This window comes from Theropithecus gelada, chromosome 3 (assembly GCF_003255815.1).
Source record: "Theropithecus gelada isolate Dixy chromosome 3, Tgel_1.0, whole genome shotgun sequence".
NCBI classification, from domain to species: Eukaryota; Metazoa; Chordata; class Mammalia; order Primates; family Cercopithecidae; genus Theropithecus; species Theropithecus gelada.
Genome location: NC_037670.1, coordinates 12,435,585 through 12,463,332, shown reverse-complemented (window position 1 = coordinate 12,463,332; position 27,748 = coordinate 12,435,585). Strand labels below are relative to the sequence as shown.

The window sequence follows — 27,748 nt, the reverse complement described above, 5'->3', positions numbered from 1 at the left end:
AGGGGAGGGAGGGGACAGCCCCACCCCGGAGGTGCCCCAGGCTCTTGGCAGAGCCAGCTGGAGCCATTAGAAGCAGATGCCGAATGATTCATCTCACCCCACCACCTCAAACACACCCTGGGGCTCATAACCGAGTTCCAGCCCCTACAGCCCTGCAGCCTCCAGACCTCTGACCCCTCTCTGTCAGTCACAAAGCCCTCCCTACCCAGCCCCACTCTCCTTAGAAATGTAGTCCATCACCCCCGTCACCCCCGGAGCTGGGACACGTCCCATTTTCTTTTATTCATACAAAAAGTTACTTTTTTAAATATAATTTAAGAACCCCTCCAAGCACCGGCATCCGTTTCTGGGTTCCACCACCACCTACTGCCCCTTTTACTACCTAACCCTGCACCCCTTCATGGGACACAGCTTGGGGGTCCCAGGCGGGATCCGGGGAGGTGGCATGACCAAGGCACTGTTCTGGAAACAGACACAATGATGGATCCCTGTTTCAACTTGGGCAAAGGAGGCCGTAGTGAAAAACAGGTTCCCTCCAACACAGAGTTGTGACAAGGACGGTAGAAAAACGAAACGAAAAAACAAGAAGGGAACGGGGAGAAAAATTAAGACCAAAAACAAAACTCAAAAACCTTCAATATGAAGGCAGCAGCTGGGGGAGAGGCATTTACAAGGGAAAAAATGATTGAGTTTGGTGGTGACAGCAGCAAGTTGGGACTACAAACCCCAATGGTTTTGTCACTGGGCCCTGACACCCCTTCTTGCCCCCTGGGACAGTCCCCCTCTCCGGAGCTGGCAAGGGAGTCACACTCTTTGGTCTGCGGGAAGGCACCCGTCAAGGTGAGGGGGGTCACCTGGGGAGGCTGGGAGATGATGGGCACTTCCTTTCCCTCTGGTCACACCCAGTCCCGAGGGAAAGGCACCCTCACCCTTGGTCTGGAGTTCCCCGAGGGGGCTGGGGGGGTGATTTTCCCCTCCTATTATGGCAGAACCCCCAAATCCTGTCTCTCCAAATTGCCAACTCCCCACCCCACGGGTTCAAAGTGCAATCCAGTGGGGCTCAGGGCTGGGGGCCTCTGTGAGTCCCCACTCTGCCCCAGAAAGATAAGGAGGCCCTGTCCCTGGGGTGGGCAGTTCCTGCAGGTCAGTACTGTGGGGTCGGTACTCCGGTCCCACCCGGGGCTCCCGGCTTGGCCTGGGACTTCATGTGCTGGACACTGGCCAAGATTTTCTTCTGGTGTCCCGCCAGAGTGACTCCGATTCGGAGCAGGTCCCTGTAGAAGTAAAGGAGAGCTCGGTGAGACCCTAGGGTCCCTGTGGCCGCTCTCCTCGCTTGGCTACTGAGCTGGTCCTAGCCTCAGCATTGTAAGCCAAACAGAAAAGCCAGCGGGAGAGGGAGAACCGATGTCAACAGTTGCGGGGCAGTTTTAGGAGCCAGGCAGCCATCCTTCTGTGCAGCCGCAGTAGGGGGTGGGGCTGGAGGCCAGAGGCGGGGGGCTTTGGCTTGGGTACCAGGGAAGGAAGGAAAAGAGAGAAAGTCCCGCAAACTGAGACTAGGGGAAGAGGCTGCACAGATTGCTGTAGAGGGAAATGGAGATGTGAGAAAGAAAAGGCCGAAGTGGGAGAGGAAGAGCTGGGTGGAGAGGAAGAGGAGGTTGCTGATGGCTGGAGACTGAGATAAGGGGAAAAAAGGGAGAGGAGGCCCTCTGGGTCAGAGAGAGGCTGGGAAGAATTAGGGAGGGATGTGCCCAGGCCCCACGGGGCAGGGGCAGACTGGCCTGGGACCCTCTGGCTCTAGCCTCCTGAGTAGCTGAGACCACAGGCATGCACCACCATGCCTGGCTAAGTTTTTTGTTTTTGTTTTGTACAGATGGGGTTTTGCTATGTTGGCCAGGCTGCTCTCCAACTCCTGGGCTAAAGCATCAGTCCACCTCAGCCTCCCAAATTGCTGGGATTACAGGCATGAGCCACCACCCGGCCTTCACATTTGTTTTTTTTTTTTGAGATGGAGTTTCACTCTGTTGTCCAGGCTGGAGTGCGATGGCACAATCTTGGCTCGCTGCAACCTCCACCTCCCAGGTTCAAGCGATTCTCCTGCCTCAGCCTCCTGGGTAGCTGGTATTACAGACACGCACCACCATGCCCAGCTAATTTTTATATTTTTAGTAGAGATAAGGTTTCACCAAGTTGTGCATAATGGGCTCGAACTCCTGATCTCAAGTTATCCACCTGCCTTGGCCTCCCAAAGTGCTGGGATTACAGGCATGAACCACCGTGCCCGGCCTTCAGATTTTTATATTCCTTCTGTTATTCAACCTGGGATGAGAGGAGATCTTGGGAGAGAAACGGGAAAGCAGGAAGGGGGAGTAGCAGACAAAGGCCAAGTGGGGATATGCAGCCTTTGGGAGGCGAGGAATCATAAAACCATTTCACATGAAAGCTGAAGAGGATCTCCAAAACCTAGCCCAATCTTCTCCTTTTATGGGTGGAAAAAGAGAACCCGAGTTGACACGTTGTTACTGTGAGAGCCGGGCCTGGAATGCAGATAGATGCACAAAGATAGATACGGAGTGAGAGGCAGAAACGCGATGGCCCAGGGCAGTGATGGCAGGAGGAGGTGAGGCGGGCAGGCTGGCCCCAAAGAGTCCTCGGGTCCTTGGCTACATGGGGCTGTTACTGCTCCTCCGGGGCCCTTCTAGGCATGGCATGAACGCCGTGCGAGAAGACAGCGTTGGCACCCGAAGCTGACCCCAAAAGCCCCTGCAGACCCCATGGGCCTGACTCCAGCTGCCTTGCTCTCCCCACCCCACTCCAGCTCTTGCCACTACTTACTCGGCAGAGATCTGGCTGACCAGCTCAAAGGAGCCAAAGCCAGCGGCTGCAAAACTTTCTTCGTATCTTCCCATCTTGATGGCCCGAAGCCACTCGCCCACAGAGCCAAAAGCTGAGTAGTGAGGCTGCCGCTGGTCCAGGAGAGGGTGTGAGGCCCTGCGGGGCAAGGATGGGGAGGAATGCTGAGTACCAGGCGCGGGTCCGGGCGAGTAGGTGGAGCCCAGCCTTGGAGAGGCGGACAGAGACCCTTCCACCTAACATCAATGAACAGACACTTCTGGGCAAGGAGTGGGGGCAGAGAGCAGGAAGGGGCCCATTCCCTGCAGTCCTCACCCGCCATTCTCCCGGGCCACGATTTTGAGGCTGGCAGGGTTCCGGATCATCTTGTCCAGGGCGCTAACCACCTGAGGGAAGCGGGGCCGGGCATTCCGGTCTTTCTGCCAACAGTCCAGCATGAGCTGGTGGAGGGACGTGGGACAGTCTGGGGGCGGGGGCAGCCGGTAGTCCTGTTCAATGGCATTGATCACCTGGAAAGAGGGGAAGCAGCTCTGGGTAAGGCTGTCCAGGAAAAGCAAGATGCTAACAGGCCCAGGTAATGGTGGCCTGGCAGATGGTAGCATAGCAGCCACAGCCCCCACAAAAATCAGATCCAGGAATCTTCCTAGCCGGAGTTGAAGCCCTCTGTGGCTGGAGGCCCCAGCAGCTCTTAGGCTATGATACAGACATGTTACCTCCCAACCCTGCCCTCCGTCTCTGCATCCTTCTGCGACCCAAATATGCTGTATCCAACTCTTTTTTTTTTTTTTTTTTTGAGACAGTCTCGCTCAGTCGCCCAGGCTGGAGTGCAGTGGCACGATCTCGGCTCACTGCAAGCTCCGCCTCCTGAGTTCTCGCCATTCTTCTGCCTCAGCCTCCCGAGTAGCTGGGACTACAGGCACCCGCCACTACGCCCGGCTAATTTTTTTTTTTGTATTTTTAGTAGAGACGGGGTTTCACCGTGTCGGCCTGGATGGTCTCGATCTCCTGACCTTGTGATCCACCCGTCTCGGCCTCCCAAAGTGCTGGGATTACAGGCGTGAGCCACGGCGCCTGGCCCAACTCTTTTATTTATTTTTTAAGATGAAGTCTCACTCAGTTGCCCAGGATGGAATGCAATGGCGTGATCTTAGTTCACTGCAGCCTCTGTTCCTGGGTTCAAGCGATTCTCCTGTCTCAGCCTCCCGAGTAGCTGGGATTACAGGCACCCGCCATCATGCTCGGCTAATTTTTTGTATATTTTTAGAGACGGGGTTTCACCATGTTGGCCAGGCTGGTCTTGAACTCCTGACCTCAGGTGATCTGTCCACCTTGGCCTCCCAAAGTGCTGGGATTACAGGTGGGAGACACCACGCCAGGTCCCCAACTCTTTTTAAAACTTTTTTGTAGAGATAGGATCCGGCTGTGATACCCAGGCTGGTCTCAAGATCCTGAGTTCAAGTGATCCCCCCTCCTCAGCCTCCCATAGTGTTGGGATTACAGGCGTTGAGCCACTAGGCCTGGCCCTGCATCTCAACTCTTTGATACAAAGATCAATTCTCCTTTTTTGTCATCTCCACGGTCTCAAGAACCCAGCAGTCATGACTTTCTGGGAACCCACCCTTCACCCCAAATCCCAGGTGAGAAAACACCAAGGAAAGCTTGGTACGACCATGGGACACTTACATCCTGATTGCTCATGTCCCAGTATGGCCGCTCCCCAAATGACATCACCTCCCACATCACAATCCCGTAACTCCAGGCATCACTGGCAGAAGTGAACTTCCGGAATGCAATGGCCTCCGGGGCAGTCCATCGGATGGGAATCTTTCCTCCCTGAAGAAGGAGGAGAAAAGGTGAGCTGGGGGACTCACTGAGGGACTCACCAGACCCAGCACACTGCCCCCTAGACCCCAACCCCACTCGGCTTTTTTCCCCTAGCTCAGGTCCCAAGCCTCCTACTCTCCAATGCTGTTTGCCCAGGTTGGACTGCAGTGGCACAATCTTGGCTCACTGAAACCTCCGTCTCCCTGGTTCAAGTGATTCTCCTACCTCAGCCTCCTGAGTAGCTGGGATTACAGGCATACACCACCTCCTCCACCCCAGCTAATTTTGTATTTTTAGTAGCGACAGGGTTTCCCAACGTTGGCCAGGCTGGTCTCGAACTCCTGACCTCAGGTGATCCTCCCGCCTCAGCCTCCCAAAGTGCTGAATGAATTTACAGGCATGAGCCACCATGCCTGGCCACTGTTCTTTCGAGACAGGGTCTTACTTTGTCGCCCAGGCTGCAGTACAGTGACATATTCATAGCTCACTGCAGCCTCCAACTCCTGGGCTTAAGCGATCCTCCTGCCTCAACCTCCCAAATAGCTGGGACTACAGATGCATGCCACTGCGCCTGGCTAATCTTTTACCTTTTTTGTAGAGATGGGGTCTTGTTGTGTTGCCCAGGTTATCCAACTGTTATTTTCCTAGACATCTGGAAGTCGGCTTCCCGGAGCTGACTGTCCCCGCCACCCACAGCCTGCTCCTCTATCCTCTCCCTGGAGCAGGGCTGCCAAACCCTCAGCCTCCCACCTTTCCAACCTGCGCTCCCCACCTGGCCCTAAGAACCTCACACCCCTGGTCCCCAGCGTTACCAGGGAGCTCGTGTAGGTGGGATCGGAAGAGTTCTCCTCCAGGAATCGGGAAAGGCCAAAGTCAGACACTTTGCAGACCAGGTTGCTGTTGACTAGGATGTTGCGAGCAGCCAGGTCTCGGTGGACGTAGCTCATCTCGGCAAGGTACCGCATGCCCGAGGCGATGCCCCGCAGCATGCCCACGAGCTGGATGACCGTGAACTGTCCGTCGTTCAGCTGGAGAGCAGATGGGGTGGGGGCTTGGTGAGGACAGCCCACCCACCATTCCCCCTCCCATCCACATCTTTTTTTTTTTTTTTTTTTTAAATACTTTAAGTTCTAGGATACATGTGCACAACGTGCAGGTTTGTTACATATGTATACGTGTGCCATGCTTTTTTTCTTTTTTGAGGCGGAGTCTCGCTCTGTCGCCCAGGCTGGAGTGTGGTGTGGCGATCTCGGCTCACTACAAGCTCCGCCTCCCGGGTTCCCGCCATTCTCCTGCCTCAGCCTCCCGAGTAGCTGGGACTACAGGTGCCTGCCACCACGCCCGGCTAATTTTTTGTATTTTTAGTAGAGACGGGTTTTCACCATGTTAGCCAGGATGGTCTCGATCTCCTGACCTCATGATTCGCCTGCCTCGGCCTCCTGAGTAGCTGGAACAATAGGCATGTGCTATTATGTCTGGATAATTTTTTAACTTTTAGTAGAGATAGGTTCCCATTATGTTGCCCAGGCTGGTCTTTAACTCCTGGCCTGAAGCGATCCTTCCGCCTGGGTCTCCCAAAGCACTGGGATTACAGGTGTTGAGTCACCACATCCAGCCTCCCGTCCACTTCCTAAACTGTATATGTCACTTCCAGACGCACCTCACAACTCACCTGTAGGGCAAGTCCCCAACTCTCCCAGGTGAGCCTTCCTTTCTTTTCCCAAGTTTTCTCGGTTCTTGCTACAATATCACAACCCATTGCTTAACTTACAATGGTTGCTGTTTCAATGGTAAGTATTCAGTCTCTCCAAATTAGGTTATAATTTGAAAAATTATTTCAAGTTTTCCTTCTATTTAACCTGGTACACTGCTTTACACCCAGGAAATACTCAACAAATGCTTTTCCGTTTTTCAGTTTTTTGGAGACAGGGTCTCTTTCTTTCTCCCAGGTTGGAGTGCAGTGGCACGATCATGGTTCACCACAGCCTTAAACTCCTGGGCTTAAAGGATCCTTCTGCCTCAGCCTCCTTAGTAGCTGGGACTACAGGTGCACACTGCACCTGGCTAATTAAAACAAAGGGTTTTTTTTTTTTTGGTAGAGGTGGGGGTCTCACTGTGTTTCCCAGGCTTGTCTCTAACTCCTAGCCTCAAGCAATCTTCCCACCTTGGCCTCCCGCAAGGTGCTGGGATTACAGGCATGAGTCACCTGAGCGACCTGTCTACAGGTGGAGATGCACTGGTGCTGATCCAACCACAAAACTGTTCAGTCCTCTTGGACTAGCTGTGTGTGGATTTGCAAGAGAACAGTGAGGAACTGCAGTATGGCCACTGATTGAGTGCAGAAACCAAGGTCTGAAGCCCAACCTTGACCTTGAGAGAGTTCCCTCTCACCAGGGAAACCAACAAGTCACAGACAGTAAACAAATCCCATTTTCTGGGTTCAGCTAAGAATCGGGAGACCATCTGCAGCCCTACAGAACCAGGGACATAGAGTCCAAAAACTGAATTCTGAATTCCCGCCAGACCTGCACCTGCCCTACTCCCCGCTCAGTTCATGGCAACACCATCACTTGTCAGATGGTCAGGGTATAGACCTCAGAGTCTCCTGTGACCCCCTTTTCTCCCTCACCAGCCACTTCCAATCCATTGGCAAGTTCTGCTGGTGATGCTTCCAAGACATGTCCTAAATCCAAACCCTTCCCTTCACCCCACGGCCTGGATGCTGGCAACAGACTTCTGCTGCAGGCCTCTCCCAGCTCCCGCTCTTGCTCCCCAGCATTCAGCAAAGACGTCTTTGTATTTTTTCTTTTTTTTTGGAGACGGAGTCTCGCTCTGTTGCCCAGGCTGGAGTAAAGTGGCGTTATCTCGACTCACTGCAACCTCCGCCTCCTGAGTTCAAGCGATTCTTCTGTCTTAGTCTCCTGAGTAGCTGGGATTACAGGGGTGCACCACCATGCCTGGCTAATTTTTGTATTTTTAGTAGAGACAAGGTTTCACCATGTTGGCCAGGCTGGTCTCAAACTCCTGACTTCAAGTGATCCACCTGCCTTGGCCTCCCAAAGTGCTGGGATTACAGGTGTGAGCCACCGTGCCCAGCTGGATCCTCTTAAACCACTCTCCTGCCAAAGCCCTCCAGCGGGTTCTCATCACACTGCCCAATGCAGGGTCTTCCATCTCTCCTCTGTTCACCAGGTTCACCTGCACTCGCCTTCCCGTCTCTCTCTCTTCTTAAGAGATGGGAGGCCAGGCGCGATGGCTCACGCCTGTGATCCCAGCACTTTTTGGGAGGCTGAGGCGGGTGGATAACCAGGTCAGGAGATCAAGACCATCCTGGCTAACACGGTGAAACCCCGTTTCTACTAAGAATACAAAAAATTAGCCAGGCATGGTAGCGGGCGCCTGCAGTCCCAGCTACTCGGGAGGCTGAGCAGGAGAATGGCATGAACCCGGGAGGTGGAGCTTGCAGTGAGCCAAGATCGCGCCACAGCACTCCAGCCTGGGGGACAGAGTGAGACTCCATCTCAAAAAAAAAAAAAAAAAAAAAAGAGAGAATGGGATCGCCCAGGTTGGAATGCAGTAGTGCAATGATGGCTCACTGCAGCCTCAATCTCCCAGGCTTAAGTGATCCTCCTGCCTCAGCCTCCGGAGTAGCTGGGACTACAGATATGTGCCATCATGCTCTGCACATTTTTGTATTTTTTGTAGAGCCGTATTTTGTATTTTGTAGAGTGCAGTGTGAGCCACTGCGCCTTTAAGCAGTTTTCTGTCTCTTTGACCAGTATTGGTGGGTCACGCCTTTAATCCCAGCACTTTGGGAGGCCAAGGAGGGTGGATGGCTTGAGGCCAGGGGTTTGAGATCAGCCTGGCCAACATGGTGAAACCCCGCCTCTACTAAAAATCAAAAATTAGTCAGGCGCGGTGGCTCATGCTTGTAATCCCAGCATTTTGGGAGGCCGAGGCAGGCAGATCACGAGGTCAGAAGTTCAAGACCATCCTGGCCAATATGGTGAAACCCCATCTCTACTAAAAATACAAAAATTAGCTGGGTGTGGTGGCGCTCGCCTGTAGTCCCAGCTGCTCAGGTGGCTGAGGCAGAAGAATCTCTTGAACCCAGGATGTGGTGGTTGCAGTGAGCCGAGATTGTTCCACTGCACTTCAGCCTGGATGACAGAGCAAGACTCCGTCTCAAAAAACAAACAAACTAAACCAAAAAAATCCCATATCAGATAGAGCTTCTCTTACAGAAAATACAGAGAGACAAGCTAAATGATCCCACAAGAAGAATCTCATAAATCCAAAAAACAACACATTCAGGCGGACAAGAGATGCAACCCCTCAGTGTGTCAGTGTCATCATAAGGAGCTGCTCAGGATTTAGAGAGGCTCGAAAATACAATAATCAGTAGGCGCAGTGGCTCATGCCTGTAATCCCAGCACTTTGGGAGGTTAAGGAGGCAGGATCGCTTGAGTCCAGGAGTTTGAGACCAGCCTGGGCAACATAGCGAGACCCCATCTCCACAAAAAATTAAAAAATTAGCCAGGTGTGGTGGTGTGCACCTGTAGTCCCAACTACCTAGGAGGCTGAGGCAGGAGGATCACCTGAGCCAAGGAGTTTGGAGGCTGCAGTGAGCTATGACTGCACCACTGCACTCTAAATTGGGTGACAGGCCGAGACCCTTTTTCTAAAATAAATAAATAAAATATATATAATAACCAGGTACAAAGCCTGGTCCTGAACTGAATCCTGGTTGGAATAAAGCAGCTGTGAAGAACATTTTTGGAACAACTAGAGAAACGTGAAAATCAGCTGGGTATTCAATGACACTAGGGAATCACTATAATTCTGTTCAATGCAATGTTATTTTGCTACATAGAAAAATGTTTTGGCCGGGCGCGGTGGCTCAAGCCTGTAATCCCAGCACTTTGGGAGGCCGAGGCGGGTGGATCACAAGGTCAGGAGATCGAGACTATCCTGGCTAACATGGTGAAACCCCGTCTCTACTAAAAATACAAAAAAAAAAACTAGCCGGGCGCGGTAGCGGGCGCCTGTAGTCCCAGCTACTTGGGAGGCTGAGGCGGGAGAATGGCGTGAACCCGGGGGGCGGAGCTTGCAGTGAGCCGAGATCGCGCCACTGCACTCCAGCCTGGGAGACACAGTGAGACTCCGCCTCAAAAAAAAAAAAAAAGAAAAATGTTTTGATTTTTTAAAAAAAAGATGCCTAGGCCAAGCATGGTGGCTCATGTCTGTAATCCCAGCAATTTGTGGGGCCGAGATGGGTGGATCACTTGAGCCCAGTTCAAGACCAGCCTGGGCAACATGGTGAAACCCAGTCTCTACTAAAAATACAAAAATCAGCCGGGTATGGTGGTGCATGCCTGTAATTCCAAGCTACTCAGGAGGCTGAGGCAGGAGAATCACTTGAACCCAGGAGGTGGACGTTGTGGTGAGCCAAGAACGCACCATTGTACTCCAGCCTGGGTGACAGATGGAGACTCGGTCTTTTTTTTTTAAAAAAAAAAGCCGAATAAAGTTAAAAAAAAAAAAGTCAGTAAAATCTGGTAAAGTGACCAAATAAAGTTAAGTTCTTCCCTTTCCTCTCTAGCCATATTTGCATGAATGACCCTGTTTGCTTTTTTTCACATTTGAAATGATTTGTTTACTTTTTTAAAAAGCCATCTATTTACTTGCTAATTTTCAGTCCCCGTGCCCCATTAGACCATCTGTTCCCCAGGAGCAGAAATCCAGTTTGCTGTGTGCATAGCTTTATTCCTGGGGACTGGGAGGATGCCTGGTGCATGGAAGGCACTCAGTAAATATTTGTCAAATGAAGGAATGACAGGCCAGGCACGGTGGCTCATGCCTATAATCCCAGTGCTTTGGGAGGCTGAGGAGGGAGGATCGCTTGAGGCCAGGAATTTCAGACCGGCCTGGGCAACCTATCAAGATCCTGTCTCTACAAAAAAATTTTTAAATTTGCTGAGCATGGTGGTACATGAGTGTAGTTCCAGCTACTCAGGAGGCTGAGGCGGGAGGATCACTTGAGCCCAGGAGGTCAAGGCTGCAGTGAGCTGTGAATGCACCACTGCACTCTAGCCTGGATGACAGAGTGAGACCCTGTCTTAAAAAAAAATAAAAAATTAAATTAAAACAAAATTTAAAAAAGAAGGAATGACAACCTTCAGCTGTATGGGTCAGTGGGAAAGGAAGGTCCCAGGAACCTGGCCTTTCCCAGAGGGAAAATTAAAGTCAGAGGACTGGCCGGACGTGGTGCCTCATACCTGTAATACCAACACCTTTTGAGAGGCTGAGGCCGGGAAATAACTTGAGGTCAGAAGTTTGATACCAGCCTGGCCAACATGGTGAAAACCTGTGTCTACTAAAAATACAAAAAGTAGTCGGCATGGTGGTGGACGCCTATCGTGCCAACTACTTGGGAGACTGAGGCAGAAGAATCGCTTGAACCCTGGAGGTGGAGATGGCAATGAACCGAGATCGCGCCACTGCACTCCAGCCTGGGCGACAGAGCAAGGTTCTGTCTTTTAAAAAAAAAAAAAAGGCAGAGGACCAGGGCTTAGCCCAAGAGGAAAAGGCTGGAGAAGCTGACGTGGGATCCACTGTCTGTCCTGGCTTCTTAGCCCAAGTGGCCTTTGGGTGTAAGCGGGAACTCCAGGTGGCTGCGGAAGCCAGGGAGGGTGCTCACCCGCAGGAAGGAGTCCAGGGCGCCGTTCTCCATGAACTCCGTGAGAATCATGACAGGCATGCTGTTGGTGACCACGCCCTCCAGGCGGATGATATTTGGGTGCTCGAATTGGCCCATGATGGAGGCCTCGCTCAGGAACTCGCGCCGCTGCCGCTCCGTGTAGCCACCCTTCAGGGTTTTAATTGCCACACAGCTCTCCTTCTTCCCTGGGGCCTTGAGCCGCCCGCGGCACACCTCGCCAAACTCACCTTCAAACAAGGACGCGGACGTCATCAGCTCTCCCGCCCTGGTGTGGCCCTCCCCACCCCCGCTTCGTTCCCAGGTGCCAGGGCAGCCTTCCGCTCTCACCTGCGCCAATCACCTCTTCAATCTTGACATAGGAGACATCGATCTCTTTTGCAAATTCCCTCACAGCCTCATTAGGGTCTTCGTAAGTGAAGGGGTCGATGTAGACCTTAGTACCTGAGAAATCAGGCAGGGCCCCGTCAGCCGGGAATTAACTCCCACTGGACTCAGAGGCTCGGCTCATAGCTCTTGGCCCCAAGCCCCTATTTCCTTGTTTTTGTTTTTGTTTTTTTCCTGAGATGCAGTCTCGCTCTGTCACCCAGGCCTGGAGTGCAGGGGCACGATCTTGGCTCACTGCAACCTCTGCCTCCCAGGTTAAAGTGATTCTCCTGCCTCAGCCTCCCGAGTAGCTGGGATTACAGGTGCCCACCACCATGCCTGGCTAACTGTTGTATTTTTTTATAGAAACAGAGTTTCAACATGTTGGCCAGGCTGGTCTCGAACTCCTGACCTCAAGTGATCCGCCCACCTCTGCCTCTCAAAGTGCTGGGATTACAGATAGAAGCCACCACACCCAGTCCCAAGCCCCTATTTCCATCAAATTACGGCAACCCACCATGCCCAATGAGATACTGTCCGTGTTTGTCCGAATATTCTGCTTCTCTCCCGTTGCTCTGCTTCCTGTAGCCAATGGGAAAGGAGCAAAAGGTAAACTGAGTCACACATCTCTATGAGGCACACAGTGAAGGGAGGAGCAGGGATTGGAGAAGATTTCAAGTAAAAAGAGGCTGGGGGCACCCAGAAAGTCTTGCCCTGTAGCACCCAGGCAGGTGGCCATCAACTCAGGGCTTCCAGGGCCCTCCGGGTGTCAGAGCCCTTACCTGAGGCAGAGAACGGCGACCACAATGACCACCAGGACCAGGACCACACCCACGACTGCCGTGCCCGCAATCAGGGCCAGCTGCTCCCGCCAGCCCTCGTTCTCTGCAGAAGGAAAGGCTGTTGATCAGGAGAAACTGATGGGCCTGCAGGAGGCCCCAGCCCCGGCTCTGAGCAATGAACTGTGATCTCCTGAGAACAGGTCCCTAGTACAGGGGACAGGTGGAGGGAGAGGACACAAGCAGGCAGGGTCAGGGAGCAGACCACGGGTTTCAAACTGTCCTCCAGGGGCCAGCAGGCTCCTCTGAAGTCCCTCAGGGCAAGGGAGGAAGTTCCACAATGTTTTTACTGCCAGAGTAGCTTTTTGTTTGTTTTTTGAGATGCAGTCTCACTCTGTCGCCCAGGCTGGAGTGCAGTGGTGCAATCTCAGCTCGCTGCAATCTCTGCCTCCCGGGTTCTGCAATTATCCTGCCTCAGCCTCCTGAGTAGCTGGGATGACAGGTGTGTACCACCATGCTCGGCTAATTTGTGTATTTTTAGTTGAGATGGGGTTTCACCATGTTGCCAGGCTGGTCTCGAACCAGCCTGGGCATAAGCCAGCATGCCAGCCACCAGACTGGTTGTGATTTGGTTGTAGTTTAAATACCAGAGTCCACAAAAAAATCCCCATTCAATGAAACATTCTAAAGATGAAACATTTCCAGGTTTTTATCCAAAAAGTGGAAACAATTGAAATGTTCACCAAAAGATAAAATAATAAACAAAATCGGCTATTTCCATACAACTGATTATTACGTCTCCATAAAAAGAAATGAAATATTGGCCAGGAGCAGTGGCTCATGCCCGTAATCCCAGTACTTTGAGATGCTGAGGTGGGAGGATTGTTTGAGGCCAGGTGTTCAAGACCAGCCTGGGAAACACAGCAAGACCCCATCTCTACCAAAAAATAATAATAATTATCCAGGCATGTCCCAGCTACTCAGGAGGCCGAGGTGGGAGGATTGCTTGAGCCCAGGAGTTTGAGGCTGCAATGCACTAAGATCATACTGTTACATTTCAGCCTCGGTGACGGAGCAAAACCATGTGTCAAAAACAAAAACAAAAAACAGATCAGGTCCAGTGGCTCATGCCTATAATCACAGCACTTTGGGAGGCTGAGGTGGGCGGATTGCCTGAGCTCAGGAGTTTGAAACCAGCCTGGATAACATGGTAAAATCCATCTTTACAAAAAATACCAAAAAAAAAAAATTAGCTGGGCATGGTGGCTCATGCCTGCAGTCCCAGCTACTTGGGAGGCTGAGATGGGAGGATCACGAGCCTGGGAGGTTGAGGCTGCAATAAGCTGTAACTGAACCACTGCACTCCGGCCTGGGTGACAGAATGAGACCCTGTTTCTGAAACAAAGAAACAAAGGCAAAACACAACCAAAAAACCCCACGGATATATACTACAACATGCATAAACCTTGAAAACATTCTGCTTGGTGAATAGTCACAAAAGACCACAGTGGAGGATTTCAAGACAGAAAGTGGATTAGTGCTTGCCAGGGCTTAAGGCAACAGAAAGATCTGGGTGGAGGGTGATGGCTAAGGGCTATAGGGTCTCCTTTGAGGGTGCTGAAAAATGTCCCAAAATTACTTGTGGTGGTGACTGCACAATTCTGTGAATGTATCAAAAGTCATCGATTGTACACTTTGAACAGGCAAATTGTATGGCGGGGAACTGTATTTCAGTAAAGCTATTACAGAAAATTACAAGGTTTAGAAAGCCACTGGTCCAAGCTGGGTGTGTCAGCTCACACCTGCAATCCCAGCACTTTGAGAGGCCGATGCGGGCGGATTGCTTGAGGCCAGGAATTTGAGACCAGGCTGGGCGACACAGGGAAACTGTCTCAACAAAAAATTTAAAAAAAAATTAATTGAGCATGGTGGCAGACGCCTGTAGTCCCAGCTACTTGGGAGGCTAAAGTGGGAGGACTGGGTGAGCTCGGGAGCTGCAGGCTGCAGTGAGCTAGATGGTGCCACTGCACTCCAGCCTGGGTGATAAAGCAAGATCCTGTCTCTTAAAAAAAAAAAAAAAAAAAAGTTAGGCTGGGCGTGGTGGCTCACGCCTGTAGTCCCAACACTCTGGGAGGCCGAGGCGGGCGGACCACGAGGTCAGGAGATTTAGAACAGGAGGCAGAGCCTGCAGTGAGCCAAGATCGCGATAGAGCAAGACCATGTCTCAAAAAAAAAAAGTTAAAGAAAAAAGAAAGCCACTGGCCTAGCATATTAAAAATAACCTGTTACCTCCAATTTTCAAAGCTCTGCAGGAAGCTTCATGATATTTCCAATTTATTGGATGGGGAATGGAGAGCTCGGGGTCAGGTTGTTGCTAAATGTCAAGCCTGTGCTGAGCTTTTTTTTTTTTTTTGAGACAGTCTTGCTCTGTTGCCCAGACTGGAGTGCAGTGGCACAATCTCAGCTCACCGCAACCTCCACCTCCCAGGTTCAAACAATTCTCCTGCCTCGGCCGCCCGAGTAGCTGGGATTACAGGCGTGCACCACCACGCTCAGCTAACTTTTGTATTTTTAGTAGAGATGGGGTTTCACCATGTTGACCAGACTGGTCTCGAACTCCTGACCTCAAGTGATCCTCCTGCTTCGGCCTCCCATAGTGCTGGGATTACAGGGTGAGCCACCGTGCCTAGCCATGCAGTGAGCTTTGATCGCGCCACTGCACTCCAGCCTGGGGGTACAGAGTGAACCAGGCTGAACTTCACACTCAGCTGTTGGTTTTGGTTCCGACACCCTACGTTCTTTCCTCTCTAGGGCATGCCATGTGATCCACAGAAAGAAGGACATGAAGATAGGACTTTGGCCAGGTGCGGTGGCTCATGCCTGTAATCCCAGCACTTTGGGAGGCTGAGGCGGGTGAATCACAAAGTCAGGAGTTCGAGACCAGCCTGGCCAGCATGGTGAAACCCTGTCTCTACTAAAAATACAAAAAATTAGCCAGGCGCAGTGGCAGGCGCCTGTAATCTCAGCTACTTGGGAGGCTGAGGCAGGAGAATTGCTTGAACCCGGGAGGCAGAGTTTGCAGTGAGCCGAGATGGCGCCACTGTACTCCAGCCTGAGGGACAGAGCAAGACTCCATCTCAAAAGAAAAAAAGAAGATTGGACTTTGGGGACCCGGGGTCTTCCCAGGAACTTTGGGGGTCTTTCCAACCCCCAGCCTCACCCTTTCCCCAGGCTCACCATCCAGTTGGGTCTGGCTGTGATGTTCCTGGCCAAAGGGTCCGTAGCCAGCCTCAGAGCGCGCCCGTACCTGCACCAGGTAGCTGGCTCCCCGCTTCAGCCCCCGCAGCTCTGCCCGGTTTTCTGACGTCTTCAGGAACCGCACGCTGCTGGGACCCTCGGCACCCTGTCCAGGAGAAGTAGGGGGGTGGCCGTCACATGGGGCCCAGAGTTCCTGCTGCTCTTCCTGCCTCCTCCCCTCGCCCTCCACTCCCATCACTAGCCTGCCTCTAAGCTGGTGGGGCCTTTGGGAGAACTCATGTATGCAAGCCATGTGCTGTATTCATAGTATCTTTTTTTTTTTTTTTTTAAGACTAGGTCTCACTTTGTCTCTCAGGCTGGAATGCAGTGGCACAAACACGACTCACTGCAGCCTCGGGCTCAAGTGATTCTCCTACCTTAGCCTCCCGAGTAGCTGGGACCACAGGCACATGCCACTATGCCTGGCAAATTTTTTTTTTTTTTTGAGATGGAGTCTCACTCTGTTGCCCAGGCTGCAGTGCAATGGCGCCACCTCAGCTCACTAGAACATCCGCCTCTTGGGTTCAAGTGATTCTCCGGTCTCAGCCTCCTGAGTAGCTGGGATTACAGGGGCCTGCCCACATGCCCAGCTAATTTTGGTATTTTTAGTAGAGATGGGGATTTCACTATGTTGGCCAGGCTGGTCTCAAAGTCTTCATCCCAGGTGTTCCACCCGCCTCGGCCTCCCAAAGTGCTGGGATTACAGGCATGAGCCACTGTGCCCAGTCTAATTTCTTTCATTTTACATTTTTCAAAGAGATGAGGTTTCACCATGTTGCCCAGCCTGGTCTCAAACTCCTAGGTTCAAGCAATCTGCCCACCTTGGCTCCCAAAGTGCAGGGTATTACAGGTGTGAACCACCACGCCTGACCTGAGCCACTGTGTCCAGCCGTTGGTAACTATTACAGTAACTATTTTACAGATGAAGAGTCTGAGGCTCAGACAGGCCAAGGGGCTTACCCAAGGCTGCCCAGGGAATCCACGGCAGAGCTGGAATTCAAATACCTGCCAGGTGCCTACAACCCATGTGTCCCAGCCAGGAGAGCACAACCCATTGCCCACCCACCCCAGGGCTGGGGGATGGCCTCACCTTCTCATGGTACTTGACCTCGTAGTCCAGCACAGCCCCACTGGGTGCCCGGGGAACAGCCCAGGCCAGGCTCAAGCTGCTGGGTGAGGACCGTGTCACCCGGATGTCAGACACTGCGGGAGGTACTGTGAGAGGCAGAGACACAGGGAACCCTTCTGCATGGTAGGTCTGTCCCTTAACTTAAAAAAATTTTTTTTTCGAGACACAGTCTTGCTCTGTCACCCAGGCTGGAGTGCAGTGGCACAGTCTCGGCTTACTGCAACCTCCACCTCCCGGGTTCAAGCAATTCTTCTGCTTCAGCTTCCCAAGTGGATTACAGGTGCCCACCACCATGCCTAATTTTTTAATTTTTAGTAGAGACGAGGTTTCACCATGCTGGCCGGGCTAGTCTTGAACTCCTGACCTTATGATCAGCCTGGCCGTGTCCCTTATCTTTTCCAACACTTCTTCTGCTGGCTACGCTTATCTCAGTTTCTCCCTGGCTGTTTCGAGAATTCCTTGATTCTCTCGGCCCCCAGTCCCATTGGGAGCCTTCCTGTACTTAACTCTCCAGCTCACCTTTAGGTCCTCCTCACCCTCTCTTTCTTATTCGTTTATTTTGAGAGAGCGTCTCACTCTGTCACCCAGGCTGGAGTGCAGCGGTGTGATCATAGCTCACTGCAGCCTCCAACTCCTGGGCTCAAGTGATCCTCTCGCCTCAGCCTCTTGAGTAGCTGGGACCAAAGGCACGCACCGCCTCACCCGGCTAATATTTTTATGTTTTGTGGAGACAAGATCTTCCTATGTTACCCAGGATGGTCTTGAACTCCAGGGCTCAAGTGATCCGCCTGTCTCAGACTCCCAAAGTGCTGGGATTACAGGAGTGAGCCACTGAGCCCAGCCATTGCCCTCTTTCTGCCTCTTGCCCCCAAAGCCTCGGCCCCTCACACTTCCTGGGGACCCTTCACAGCCCCTGCCTCTCCCCTTCAGACCCTCAGTGACATCTCTCCTGCCGGACCACCCGCCACCCCAGCCCCCAAGTCTCACCCTCTCGGTCGGTGGTGACATTGACAGGCTCAAATGGGACGGGCCCCGTGGCTAAGGAGGACACTCCGTTCAATGCAGTGACCTCAAAGGTATAGGTGAAGTCAGGACGCAGCCCTCGAACCACCACCCAGGGCTCCACCAGGTCCCGGGGGCCAGGGTCAAAGGTCAGGTCTCCCCCGCAGGGCGCGCAGGAGCCTCCGGGTCGGCACTCCCGGCAGCGGAGGGCGTAGGTGAGGTCCTCTCGGCCACCGGACTCCAGGGGGGCACTCCATTCCAGGTGCAGGGAGGAGCCGTTCAGGCGGGAAACCACGCTCCGCGGAGCCGAGGGAGGGGCTGCAGGAGACCAGGGAGTCAGGCAGAGGCTGACCTGCTCCGCGGCGGTGGGGAGAGGTCTGTGGAGGGACCAGCAGCCATGCTGGACTCTTGCCTTTGAGAAAGCGGGCTCCACCTGTTCCTCTGGGCTAGGGACCAGCATGCCAGGGACAAAGGGAAGAAGCCCAGGGAGGATGGGGGCCATGTCAGGGTCCATCTCAGGGGTCTGTGACCCCTCCCCAATGAACTTGCACCTGGGTGCTGGTCACTTACTGGTGCAGGGTGCACCCCGCGGGTCTGTGCGTGCCCGGAAGTACCCGATGCGGCACTGGCAGACGGCTGATCCGATGTTGTTAGAGTGGCTGTTGGCTGGGCATGGCTGGCAGGACCCTTCTCCTGACAGGGGCTTGAAGGTGCCCTGGGCACAGGCTGAGAGAAAGAGAAAGCATTCATCAAAAGCATGCACGAAAACATCCATCTGTATGGTGGGCCTGGTGGCTCATGTCTCGAATCCCAGCGCTTTGGGAGGCTGAGGCCGGAGGATCGCTTGAGCCAAGGGGTTCAAGACCAGTCTGGGCAACATACTGAGATCCCATCTCCAAAAAAAGAAAAAAGTTCCGGCGCTTTTAAGGGTGATGAAGTGCTAAGGTGGGAAAATGGACAAAAGATCTCAAAACCTCTCCTCTTAGAGGAGAAAGGAGACTCTCTCCAGAGAAGGGATCCTAACCTGTTTTGACCCTAATCTTGGCAGTCTGGTGAAGCCCACAGAAAGACCTCTACTCCAAATTATGATTTTAAATCCACACCACAAAATACATATGAATACCAGGGAAACCAATTAAGCTGAAATGCAATGATTGAAACATGAGGAAAAAACTTTGGCCTACAGCAACACTTGTGTTTTTTTATTAAGATATAGCAGCAGGGCTGGGCGTGCTGGCTCAAGTCTGTAATCCCAGCACTTTGGGAGGCCGAGATGGGCGGATCACGAGGTCAGGAGATCGAGACTATCCTGGCTAACCCAGTGAAACCCCGTCTCTACTAAAAATTACAAAAAGCTAGCCAGGCGAGGTGGCGGGCGCCTGTAGTCCCAGCTACTGGGGAGGCTGAGGCAGGAGAATGGCATAAACCCAGGAAGCGGAGCTTGCAGCGAGCTGAGATCCGGCCACTGCACTCCAGCCTGGGCAACAGAGTGAGACTCCGTCTCAAAAAAAAAAAAAAAAAAAAGATATAGCAGCAGGTCTCTTAACCTCTGTAATACTGAAGTCATCATGAGCAAAAACAATGTTTTGGCTCTTGGAATGGCTTGTAAATACCTGTGATTTTTTTTTTTTCCTAAGAAGGAGGCCTTGGGCAGGCAAATCACTTGAGGTCAGGAGTTCAAGACCAGCCTGGCCAACATGGTGGAAACCTGTCTCTACTAAAAATACAAAAGTAGTCAGGTGTGGTGATGCATGCCTGTAATCCCAGCTACTACTTGGGAGGCTGAGGCAGGAGAATCGCCTGAACCCGGGAGGCAGAGGTTGCGGTGAGCTGAGATCCCGCCACTGTACTCCAGCCTGGGCAAAAACAGCCAAACTCTTTCCTTTTGGAGTGCGCTCCCAGGCTGGAGTGCAATGGCGCGATCTCGGCTCACCGCAACCTCTGCCTCCCGGGTTCAGGCGATTCTCCTGCCTCAGCCTCCCGAGTAGCTGGGATTACAGGCATGCGCCACCATGTCCGGCTAATTTTGTATTTTTGGTAGCGATAGGGTTTCTCCATGTTGGTCAGGCAGGTCGCCCAGATAATTATTTTAAAATTTTTTTGCAGAGACGGGGTCTTGCTATGTTGCACAGGCTGGTCTCAAACTTCTGGGCTCAAGTGATCCTCCCACCTTGGCATCTCAAAGTCCTGGGACTACAAGCATGAACCACTGTGCCATAGCAATAGCTATGATTCCCATGGGGCCCAAGTCTCAGGTCCTGTTACAACTGCAGGTGGAATTTCAAGTGGAAATTAATGAATTTCAGGTGAAAATAAAAAGTCTTTTTTTTTCCAGCCAGGTGTGGTGACACATGCCTGTAATCCCAGCACTTTGGGAGGTGGAGGCGGGCAAATCACTTGAGGTCAGGAGATCGAGACCAGCCTGGCCAACATGGCAAAACCCTGTCTCTACTAAAAATACAAAAACTAGCCAGGTGTGGTGGTGCATGCCTGTAGTCCCAGCTACTCTGGAGGCTGAGGCAGGAGAATCGCTTGAACCCAGGAAGCGGAGGTTACGGTGAGCCAAGGTCGCGCTACTACATGCTAGCCTGGGCGACAGAGCAAGACGCTGTCTCAAAAAAAAAAAAAAAAGTCGGCCAGGCGCAGTGGCTCACGCCTATAATCCCAGCACTCTGGGAGGCCGAGGCGGGCAGATCACGAGATCAGGAGATCGAGATTATCCTGGCTAACACGGAAAAACTCCGTCTCTACTAAAAATACAAAAAATTAGCCAGACGTGGTGGCGGGCGCCTGTAGTCCCACCTACTAGGGAGGCTGAGGCAAGAGAATGGTGTGAACCCGGGAGGTGGAGCTTGTAGTGAGCCGAGATCACGCCACTGCACTCCAGCCTGGGCGACAGAGCAAGACTCCGTCTCAAAATAAATAAATAAATAGTCATTTTTTTCCTCCATCAAAGCTCACAGATTCCCTAGAAAACCAGAGGGTAAGAAGCCCTGCTCTAGAGAGAAGGCTAAGCGAGAATTCAGTATCAGTAAATTAGAGACTCACAATGAACAAGTGTGGAGACCTTAAAGGCTTTGTCCCTGCACCAACAAGGTCCACCCCACAGGACAGTCCTGCAGCCCAGCCCAGCCTCCCATGTTCGGCAAGCAGGGACGTTGGCCAAGGTTAAAGAGAAGTCTGGAAACGAGAAAGGGCTCAGAAAACAGACCCTCTGGTAACTGAGTGCTCAGGAGAGGGAAGAGCATTTGAAACAGAAAGTTGGCTGGGTGCAGTGGCTCACGCCTGTAATCCCAACACTTTGGCAGGCCAAGGTGGGTGGATCACAAGGTCAAGAGTTTGAGAGCAGTCTGGCCAACATGGTGAAATCCTGTCTCTACTAAAAATACAAAAATTAGCCGGGCATGGTGGCATATGCCTGTAGTCCCAGCTATTCGGGAGACTGAGACAGGAGAACTGCTTGAACTAGGACCCGGAAGGCAAAGGTTGCAGTGAGCAGATTGCGCCACTGCACTCCAGCCTGGGAGACAGAGCAAGCCTTCATTTCAACAACTAAATAAAATGGAAGCTTAAGAAGTGGGTCCTGAGTGGAGTTTAGGACTCTCCCCCGGATGAGCAGCAGTCGCAGGGGAAGCTCCAGCTCTCACCTCGGCACTTGGTGTTCCCCTCGGCCGCCTCGAACCCCGGAGCACAGCTGCAGCCGGTCACCGGCTGCTCAGCCCACTGGCCATCCTCACGGCAGTAGAGGCTGGGGCTGGGGCCAGGGGCGGGGACGGCATCCACCACGCAGCTGCCAGCCACGGGCACAACTAGCTCCCGAGGCACAGTCTCCGGGAAGCGGGTCAGGTTCACAGTCAGCTGGGCGCACTTCTTGTAGAAGAGGTGCAGGGACAGCAGGGCCATGCAGGCACCCTGGTCCTGGAAGGCCAGGTAGAAGCCGGCCTTGCTGAGTGGTCCCAGACGCAGCGTCTTGACATTCACCTTCCCGGTGGCCTCGGCCCCAGGGCGCTTCCGGGTGAGATGCTCCGCGGCCACTGTGTCCACCTGCCGGGGCGGGGGAGGCACACCACTGCTGTCCCCACTCCCTGAGGACCCAGTGGACTGTCGTGCTCTTCCCAGCTCACCCCCCCTGGGCCTCCTTGGTTCCTATTCCAGAACCTTCCCTCCACCTTCCCCAGGGCACACTTTCTGCAGGCCCCCACACTGTCCATTCATCCTTGCAAAGCTCCTGCGATGTGCCCAGCCTCTGGCCTGCACCTCTGCCCTTTTTATTCACTCATTCTACAAACATTTACTGACACTGACGCCATGCCAGGCCCTGACCTCAGAGTCAAGGAGACAGTAATGAATGAATCTTAGGGAAGTTATAAAGTACCCTGAGGCCGGGCGCAGTGCCTCACGCCTGTAATCCCAGCACTTTAGGAGGCCGAGGTGGGAGAATCTGTCGAGCCCAGGAATTAGAGACCAGCCTGGGTAACATAGAAGACCCCGTTTTAAAAATACAGATATAAAAGAAAAATAAATAAAGTAAAATGAGTGCTGAGACAGGCAGGTGGACAGAGGTATGCAGGATTGTAGGGAGGAGAGAATCAGCGGAGGCAGCACAGGCAAGATCTCGGAGCTGGAACTTGGAAGACAAGTAGGGGTGTGAGAGGCAGAGAGGCCCCCAGGTGGAGACATCACCGCTGCAAAGTCACGAGCTGGAAACCAGCCAGGTGCAGTCAGGGAATGGGAGAAACTCAGCGTGGCTGGAGCATAGGGGGGGTAGAGTGGTTGAGTTGACTGGAGGAGAAGGCTGACCCCTGGGCCTCCCTGGGGACCCGGCCAGGCAGCCCCCATATATTCTGCTGCTCCGCCCAGAAGATCACCCTGTTCCCTCCCCAGACCTAAGCCTCCTGCTTCCAGCCCCTAGCGCCCCAGTCAGAGGCCTCAGAACTACATCGGCTGCCCTCCAGGCCACAGGCTTGCTGGCTGGAATCCCACCTTGGCTGTGGCTGAGCCCCAGTGGCGCCCAGGTACCTTGATGTAGGGGTTCTCCATCCAGGCTGGTGTGAGGGCTGTGGCCGTGTCCGCATCGCTCTCATAGTAGAAGACGGTGAAAGTCTCCTTGCAGGAGCGCCCGGCCCGAGGCAGGGACAGGCACTCAAGCATGGTGAAGCGCAGCGTGGCGTAAACATGGACGGCGCCACGCCGTGGGACCCAGCCTGTGCGAAGCCAGTGGGCCTGGCCCGGGGCACGCTGCACGTCACACACCTCGTAGGTGCGCACACTGTGCTGTTCCTCATCCAGGCCGCTGAGTTCCTCCCACTGTGCAGAGAAGGAGGTCAGCTAGGGGGCTGGGGAGCCGCCAGGGAGAGGGCTGCATGGGGTGAATCCTATAAAGTGAGAGGGACGGAGAAACGGGGCCCGCTGGTACTGCGGGGAGGGCGCCTCTGAGGAGAAGGGCTCAGACAACACTGCTGGGGCTGCTGTCATCTGGGGGGACAGGGGTGAGGAGTGGCGCACAGAAAGCAGGTGGCACAGGCCCTCCTTCCTCCCTCAGTTTCCCTCCAGAGCTCCAGCTCCTGGGTGCAGCTCTCACCTGCCCGTCCACCTGAGGGAACGTCACCCACTTCAGATCCGCAGTTTCCAATTTTGTGTTCAGCAGGGTCTCTGAGACAGACAGACAGAGTCAGTGCCGCTTGGGGTTGGGGAGGGAGGTCAGGAAGACAAGATCCGTGGGAACTAGAGGAGTTGGGGGGCCAACAGGGGACTAAGTCCTGCCCTCTGCACCCACCTCCGATTTCTGGCCTCTTTTGCTAAGTGCCAAACCCACCGCCAACATCTGGTAGGCATGGGGCTCCCTTGGGATACCCCAGATCTAGGCCTTCCTGGAGGAGGGAGGGAGATCAAAATGGATGGGGAGAAGGGGCGGCAGCTCAGAAAGGGTTAAAATGAGAGCCCTGCCCCGGTCCTGACCCGCAAGAGCAGAGGCTGCTGGTATGGGAGAGAAACCTCTTGTCTTAGCTTCCATGTTTCCCCCGCTAAGTCCCAGAATCGGTCTTTCTACCCCACAACTTCACTCCCTGTCCAAGACCCCTCCCTGCTTTCAGACCTAACACCCCGTCCTTTCCTCCTTGAAGGGAGTGCTCTGTGCCTGGGGCATAGCCCTGGCCCCCATCCCAGCACCTCCCTCCTCACAAGTGCCCTGATCAGGAAGCGCTGGAGGCCAGGATGCTAGGGTTCCCAGGCTCCCGCAGAGGCCTCACATCTGGATTTGGTTATGGGAAGGCAGAGGGGAGGAGATTATGGGGGGCGGTGTGAATGGGAGGGGTGAACACACCTGGCTTGGCTCGAATCATCGGGGGAGGGGACAGGCACTGGAGGAAGGGGGGGATCAGGAAAAACTGCACAGCCCCTGGCAGTGGGGATTGGAGGAGGGAGGGTAGGGGAATCCCCTCAGGGGCCAGCAATGTGGGGGGCAGCGGGCGCTAGGAAGGGCAGAGAGGGGAGCTTCAGGAGAGAAGGGAAAGAGGGTGGGTGAGACAGCCTCTTCCTGGGGTCCAAATGATGTCCTCTGGCCAGGGTTCAGGTGGGAAGCCAGCCAGCCTGAGGTGAGAGGTGCAGGGTCCCCATGGGTGGCAAGAGACAGCCCTGCTCGCTGGGGACAGGATGCCCGGGTTCTGGGAAGCTGGTGGATAGAGGCTGCCGTCTCCACCCTCCATTGTTCCAGCCGGGATAGTGTTTTCCTGTCTCCAATTTACACACTGTCTCTGCCTCGGGCTGTCTGCAGCCTGGAGCGAGAGCCCGCTCCCTTTCTGCACCCCAGCTCGGCTGCAGCACGCTTTGATCTGTCAGTTCGCGTGTCTCTCACCTCTCTCTCCTCCTCCACTCTCTGTCCACCTCAATTTCTCTTTCTGACAAGTCACTATCTCTCCTTCGCTTTCGGCCTCCACTTCTCGCCGTTCCTCCGAGCACAGGGCCTTAGATAAACTACATAACTTTAACTAAGCCCCGGCCTCCTCATCTGAAAAATGGGGGCAATGATAGCACCCATCCTCAGCGTTGCTGGATGGGTGAAATTAACATTTGTAAGGCGCTCAGCACAGGCCTGGTGCTTGGAAACACTCAGGTAATAGGTGTCACAATCATCATTTCCTCTGCGTCTTTCCTTCTCACCACACCTCGTCCTCGTGGTTTTTCCACCCCTTTGGCCTTCCTCTTCCCCTCGTTCACGGTTTTTTTTTTTCCCCTTCTCCTTTCTCTGAGCTGGGCAAACCTCCCCTCAACTCCCAACCCCACACCTAGCCTTTGATCTCCAGCCCAGGGCAATCCTGCCCAGCCCGGGGGGGAGAGGGTTTTTCTAACTCCACTGAATCCTTCCCTTCGGGAGTCCCTCATAGCCTACCCGCCATAGACCACTTTCATACCAGACAGAGAAAGGGGGGTGTTGGCAGCTCACTGAAAGGAGATTAGGGACACAGAAGGAGGGTTTCTAGGGCTCTTGGCTCCCCCTCTAGGGGACCAGGAGGGACAGCGATCCATGGCCAAAAAAACACTTGGAGAGACCAGGAGGTGGGAGATAGGCTGGGTTAGTTAGGGCGATGTGGGGGCCATGTAGGTTCAGTTTCTACCTGGGGGCTGTGTAGGTCAGTTTCTACCCGCTCCTAGGTCTCAAGGGAAGCCCGGGACTCACCTGGGGCCGGGGTCTAGACCGCATTTAAAGGAGTGGGGTGCAGCCTGTAGAAACCAAGGAGCCACTCTATAGCAGGGGCAGGGGCAGTGGGCCGGAGAGCGGTTTGGGGGTTTGATGTGTGAATGCATAAGGAGGCCATCCTGTTGCAGGAGTGTGGAATTGGAGGATCAAGGTGTGATCGCTAAAGAACTGGCGATGGGGGTCGTTTTAGGGCCTAGCACGAAAAGTTCTGCCTTGTCTGCTGTTGCTCCTCCAGAAACCTTCCCTCATGTAGGGCGGGAGGTGGGACTGGGACAGAAACTTTGCAGATAGTTTTGAAGAGTGGGGTAGGGAGGAAAGGAAAGGCTGCCAGGGGCGTATGGAGTCAGCAGTGAGAGTTTGGGGAGCCCAGGCAGGGGAATGTCCCGGGTCGCAGCCAGACTCCATCTCTTTCCCAAACAAAAGAAAACTCCACTCCCCGCCGGGCGCCTCTTCCCCGCCCCCCTCCCGTTCCAGCACTATCGGTCCGAAGTGTTTGGGACTGGAGTGCCCGGGTAAGGGTAGACAGAGGCCGGCCACTCCACTCCGAGGCCCAGATGTGGTAGGGAGGTCCCAGGAGTAACGGGGTGCCTCCCCAAAGGAAACTCACCTTCCAAAGCGGCGGCCAAAGAAGCCCAGCAGAGCAGCGCCCGGAGCTCCATGGCGCCGCCTCACTCGGGTAGAATCCGAACTGAGTTTGGGGGGCCCTCGCCCCCCCAGGTCTGACTCTCCCTGGGCGGGTGGACGTCGATTCTCCGCGCGGGACTCTCCGTCGGGGCCCTCAGCGCGGGCCCATGCTAGCGTGCGGGGCACCCGGCGGCGGCGCCAAGTGTGGCTCCGCGTCTGTGCCGCGCGCGGGCGGCGGGCCCGGAGCGTGCTGGCAGTGGCCGCGGCGGGCGGGCGCGCAGCAAGACGTGGCTGGAGTCGGGGTCCCTCCGGGGCCTCGGGGTCCTGCCCCGGGTGGCGGGGGCTGAGCCGGCCGCTCGCGGTCTCCCCCCCTCCCTGGAGTGGCTCTGCTCGCGCCGCCGGGCCGAGTGCTCTCCTCGCGGGCGGGGATGGTTGGAGCCCGAGCGGGGACGGAGCGGGAGGGAGGGAGACTGCGGCGCGGGGCCGGGCGGGCCGGGCCGGGGCTGAGCAGCGCCGGGACTGGGCCGGGCGGCGCCGGGCCCGGGAGGGAGGGGCGCGCGGGGGGCGGGGGCAGCTCCCCTAACGCCGGGGCTCGGCGAGGGGGCCCGGGGAGCGCTGATTGGAGCTCACGCTACTGAATAATTCATGAGAGAAGCGGAGAGGGGCACCGAGTGGAGCAGGTCGGGAAGTTGGGAGAAAGTTTGGAGAAGGGGGAGGGGCGGCGGGTGAGGAGCCCCGGGACCGCCCAGATGTGCGCCGTGGCTTTGCGCGCTGTCTGGGACCGAGCATGTCGGGGCTGGGGCCCGGGGACCCCCGGGACAGGCCCGAACCCGGCTGGCACCAGGGAGCAGAGAAAACACACACCTAGCAGCAACACGGAGGGCCGCCCAGGCGTGCACGTAAACGTTCACCGCGCACACAAAGCCCGCTCTGACCTTGCTGCGGACTCCAGATGCCGCTCTTGGATGCGCCCACCACCCTCTAGTGGGCGCAGGGACTGCGTTTGGGGGAAAAGGAAGGAAAAGGGAGTAGAAGCTTTGGAGAATAGAGGGCCGCCCAGGGGGCCTCAAGGAGCAGTCCCAGTTTGGATAACCTTGCAGCGAACGTTCACAGTCACCCCATAAACATTCAGTGTTGAGGACCTACTGTGCGCGCAACCAAGCCATGGAAAATGTCCGGAGGGGGCGCGCACTAAGCTGCGCTGGGGAGTAGAGAAAAATCGAGGAAGCAACGGTAAAGAAAAGGTGGGTGTGGCCGGGCGCTGTGGCTCACGCCTGTAATCCCAGCACTTTGGGAGGCCGAGGCAGGCGGATCATTTGAGGTCAGGAGTTCAAGACCAGCCTGGCCAACATGGTGAAACCCCGTCGCTACTAAAAATACAAAAATTAGCTGGGCATGGTGGCGCGCGCCTGTAATCCTAGCTACTCGGGAGGCTGACGCAGGAGAATTGCTTGAACCGGGAC

At 54.4% G+C, this 27,748-nt stretch overlaps 1 protein-coding gene across 2 annotated transcripts; it reads right to left on the bottom strand.

Moving 5' to 3' along the window:
* Positions 1-247: 247 nt before the first annotated feature.
* On the bottom strand, positions 248-26,836 carry EPHB4 (EPH receptor B4). 2 transcript variants are annotated; one of them, XM_025378013.1, is made up of 17 exons: positions 26,269-26,836; positions 23,547-23,617; positions 22,985-23,272; positions 21,613-22,009; positions 18,536-18,691; positions 17,951-18,283; positions 16,925-17,049; positions 15,775-15,940; positions 12,541-12,643; positions 12,276-12,340; positions 11,723-11,836; positions 11,375-11,622; positions 5,487-5,702; positions 4,534-4,683; positions 3,166-3,359; positions 2,833-2,988; positions 248-1,274 (listed from the first exon to the last, which is right to left on the bottom strand). In XM_025378013.1, the coding sequence occupies exons 1-17, from the start codon at positions 26,318-26,320 to the stop codon at positions 1,145-1,147; spliced, it is 2,964 nt and encodes a 987-aa protein (XP_025233798.1). In that variant the 5' UTR covers positions 26,321-26,836; the 3' UTR covers positions 248-1,144. The 2 variants fall into 2 exon arrangements, with proteins under 2 accessions (XP_025233798.1, XP_025233799.1); XM_025378014.1 differs by lacking the exon at positions 2,833-2,988 and having other exon boundaries at positions 263-1,274; positions 26,269-26,405.
* Positions 26,837-27,748: the final 912 nt, after the last annotated feature.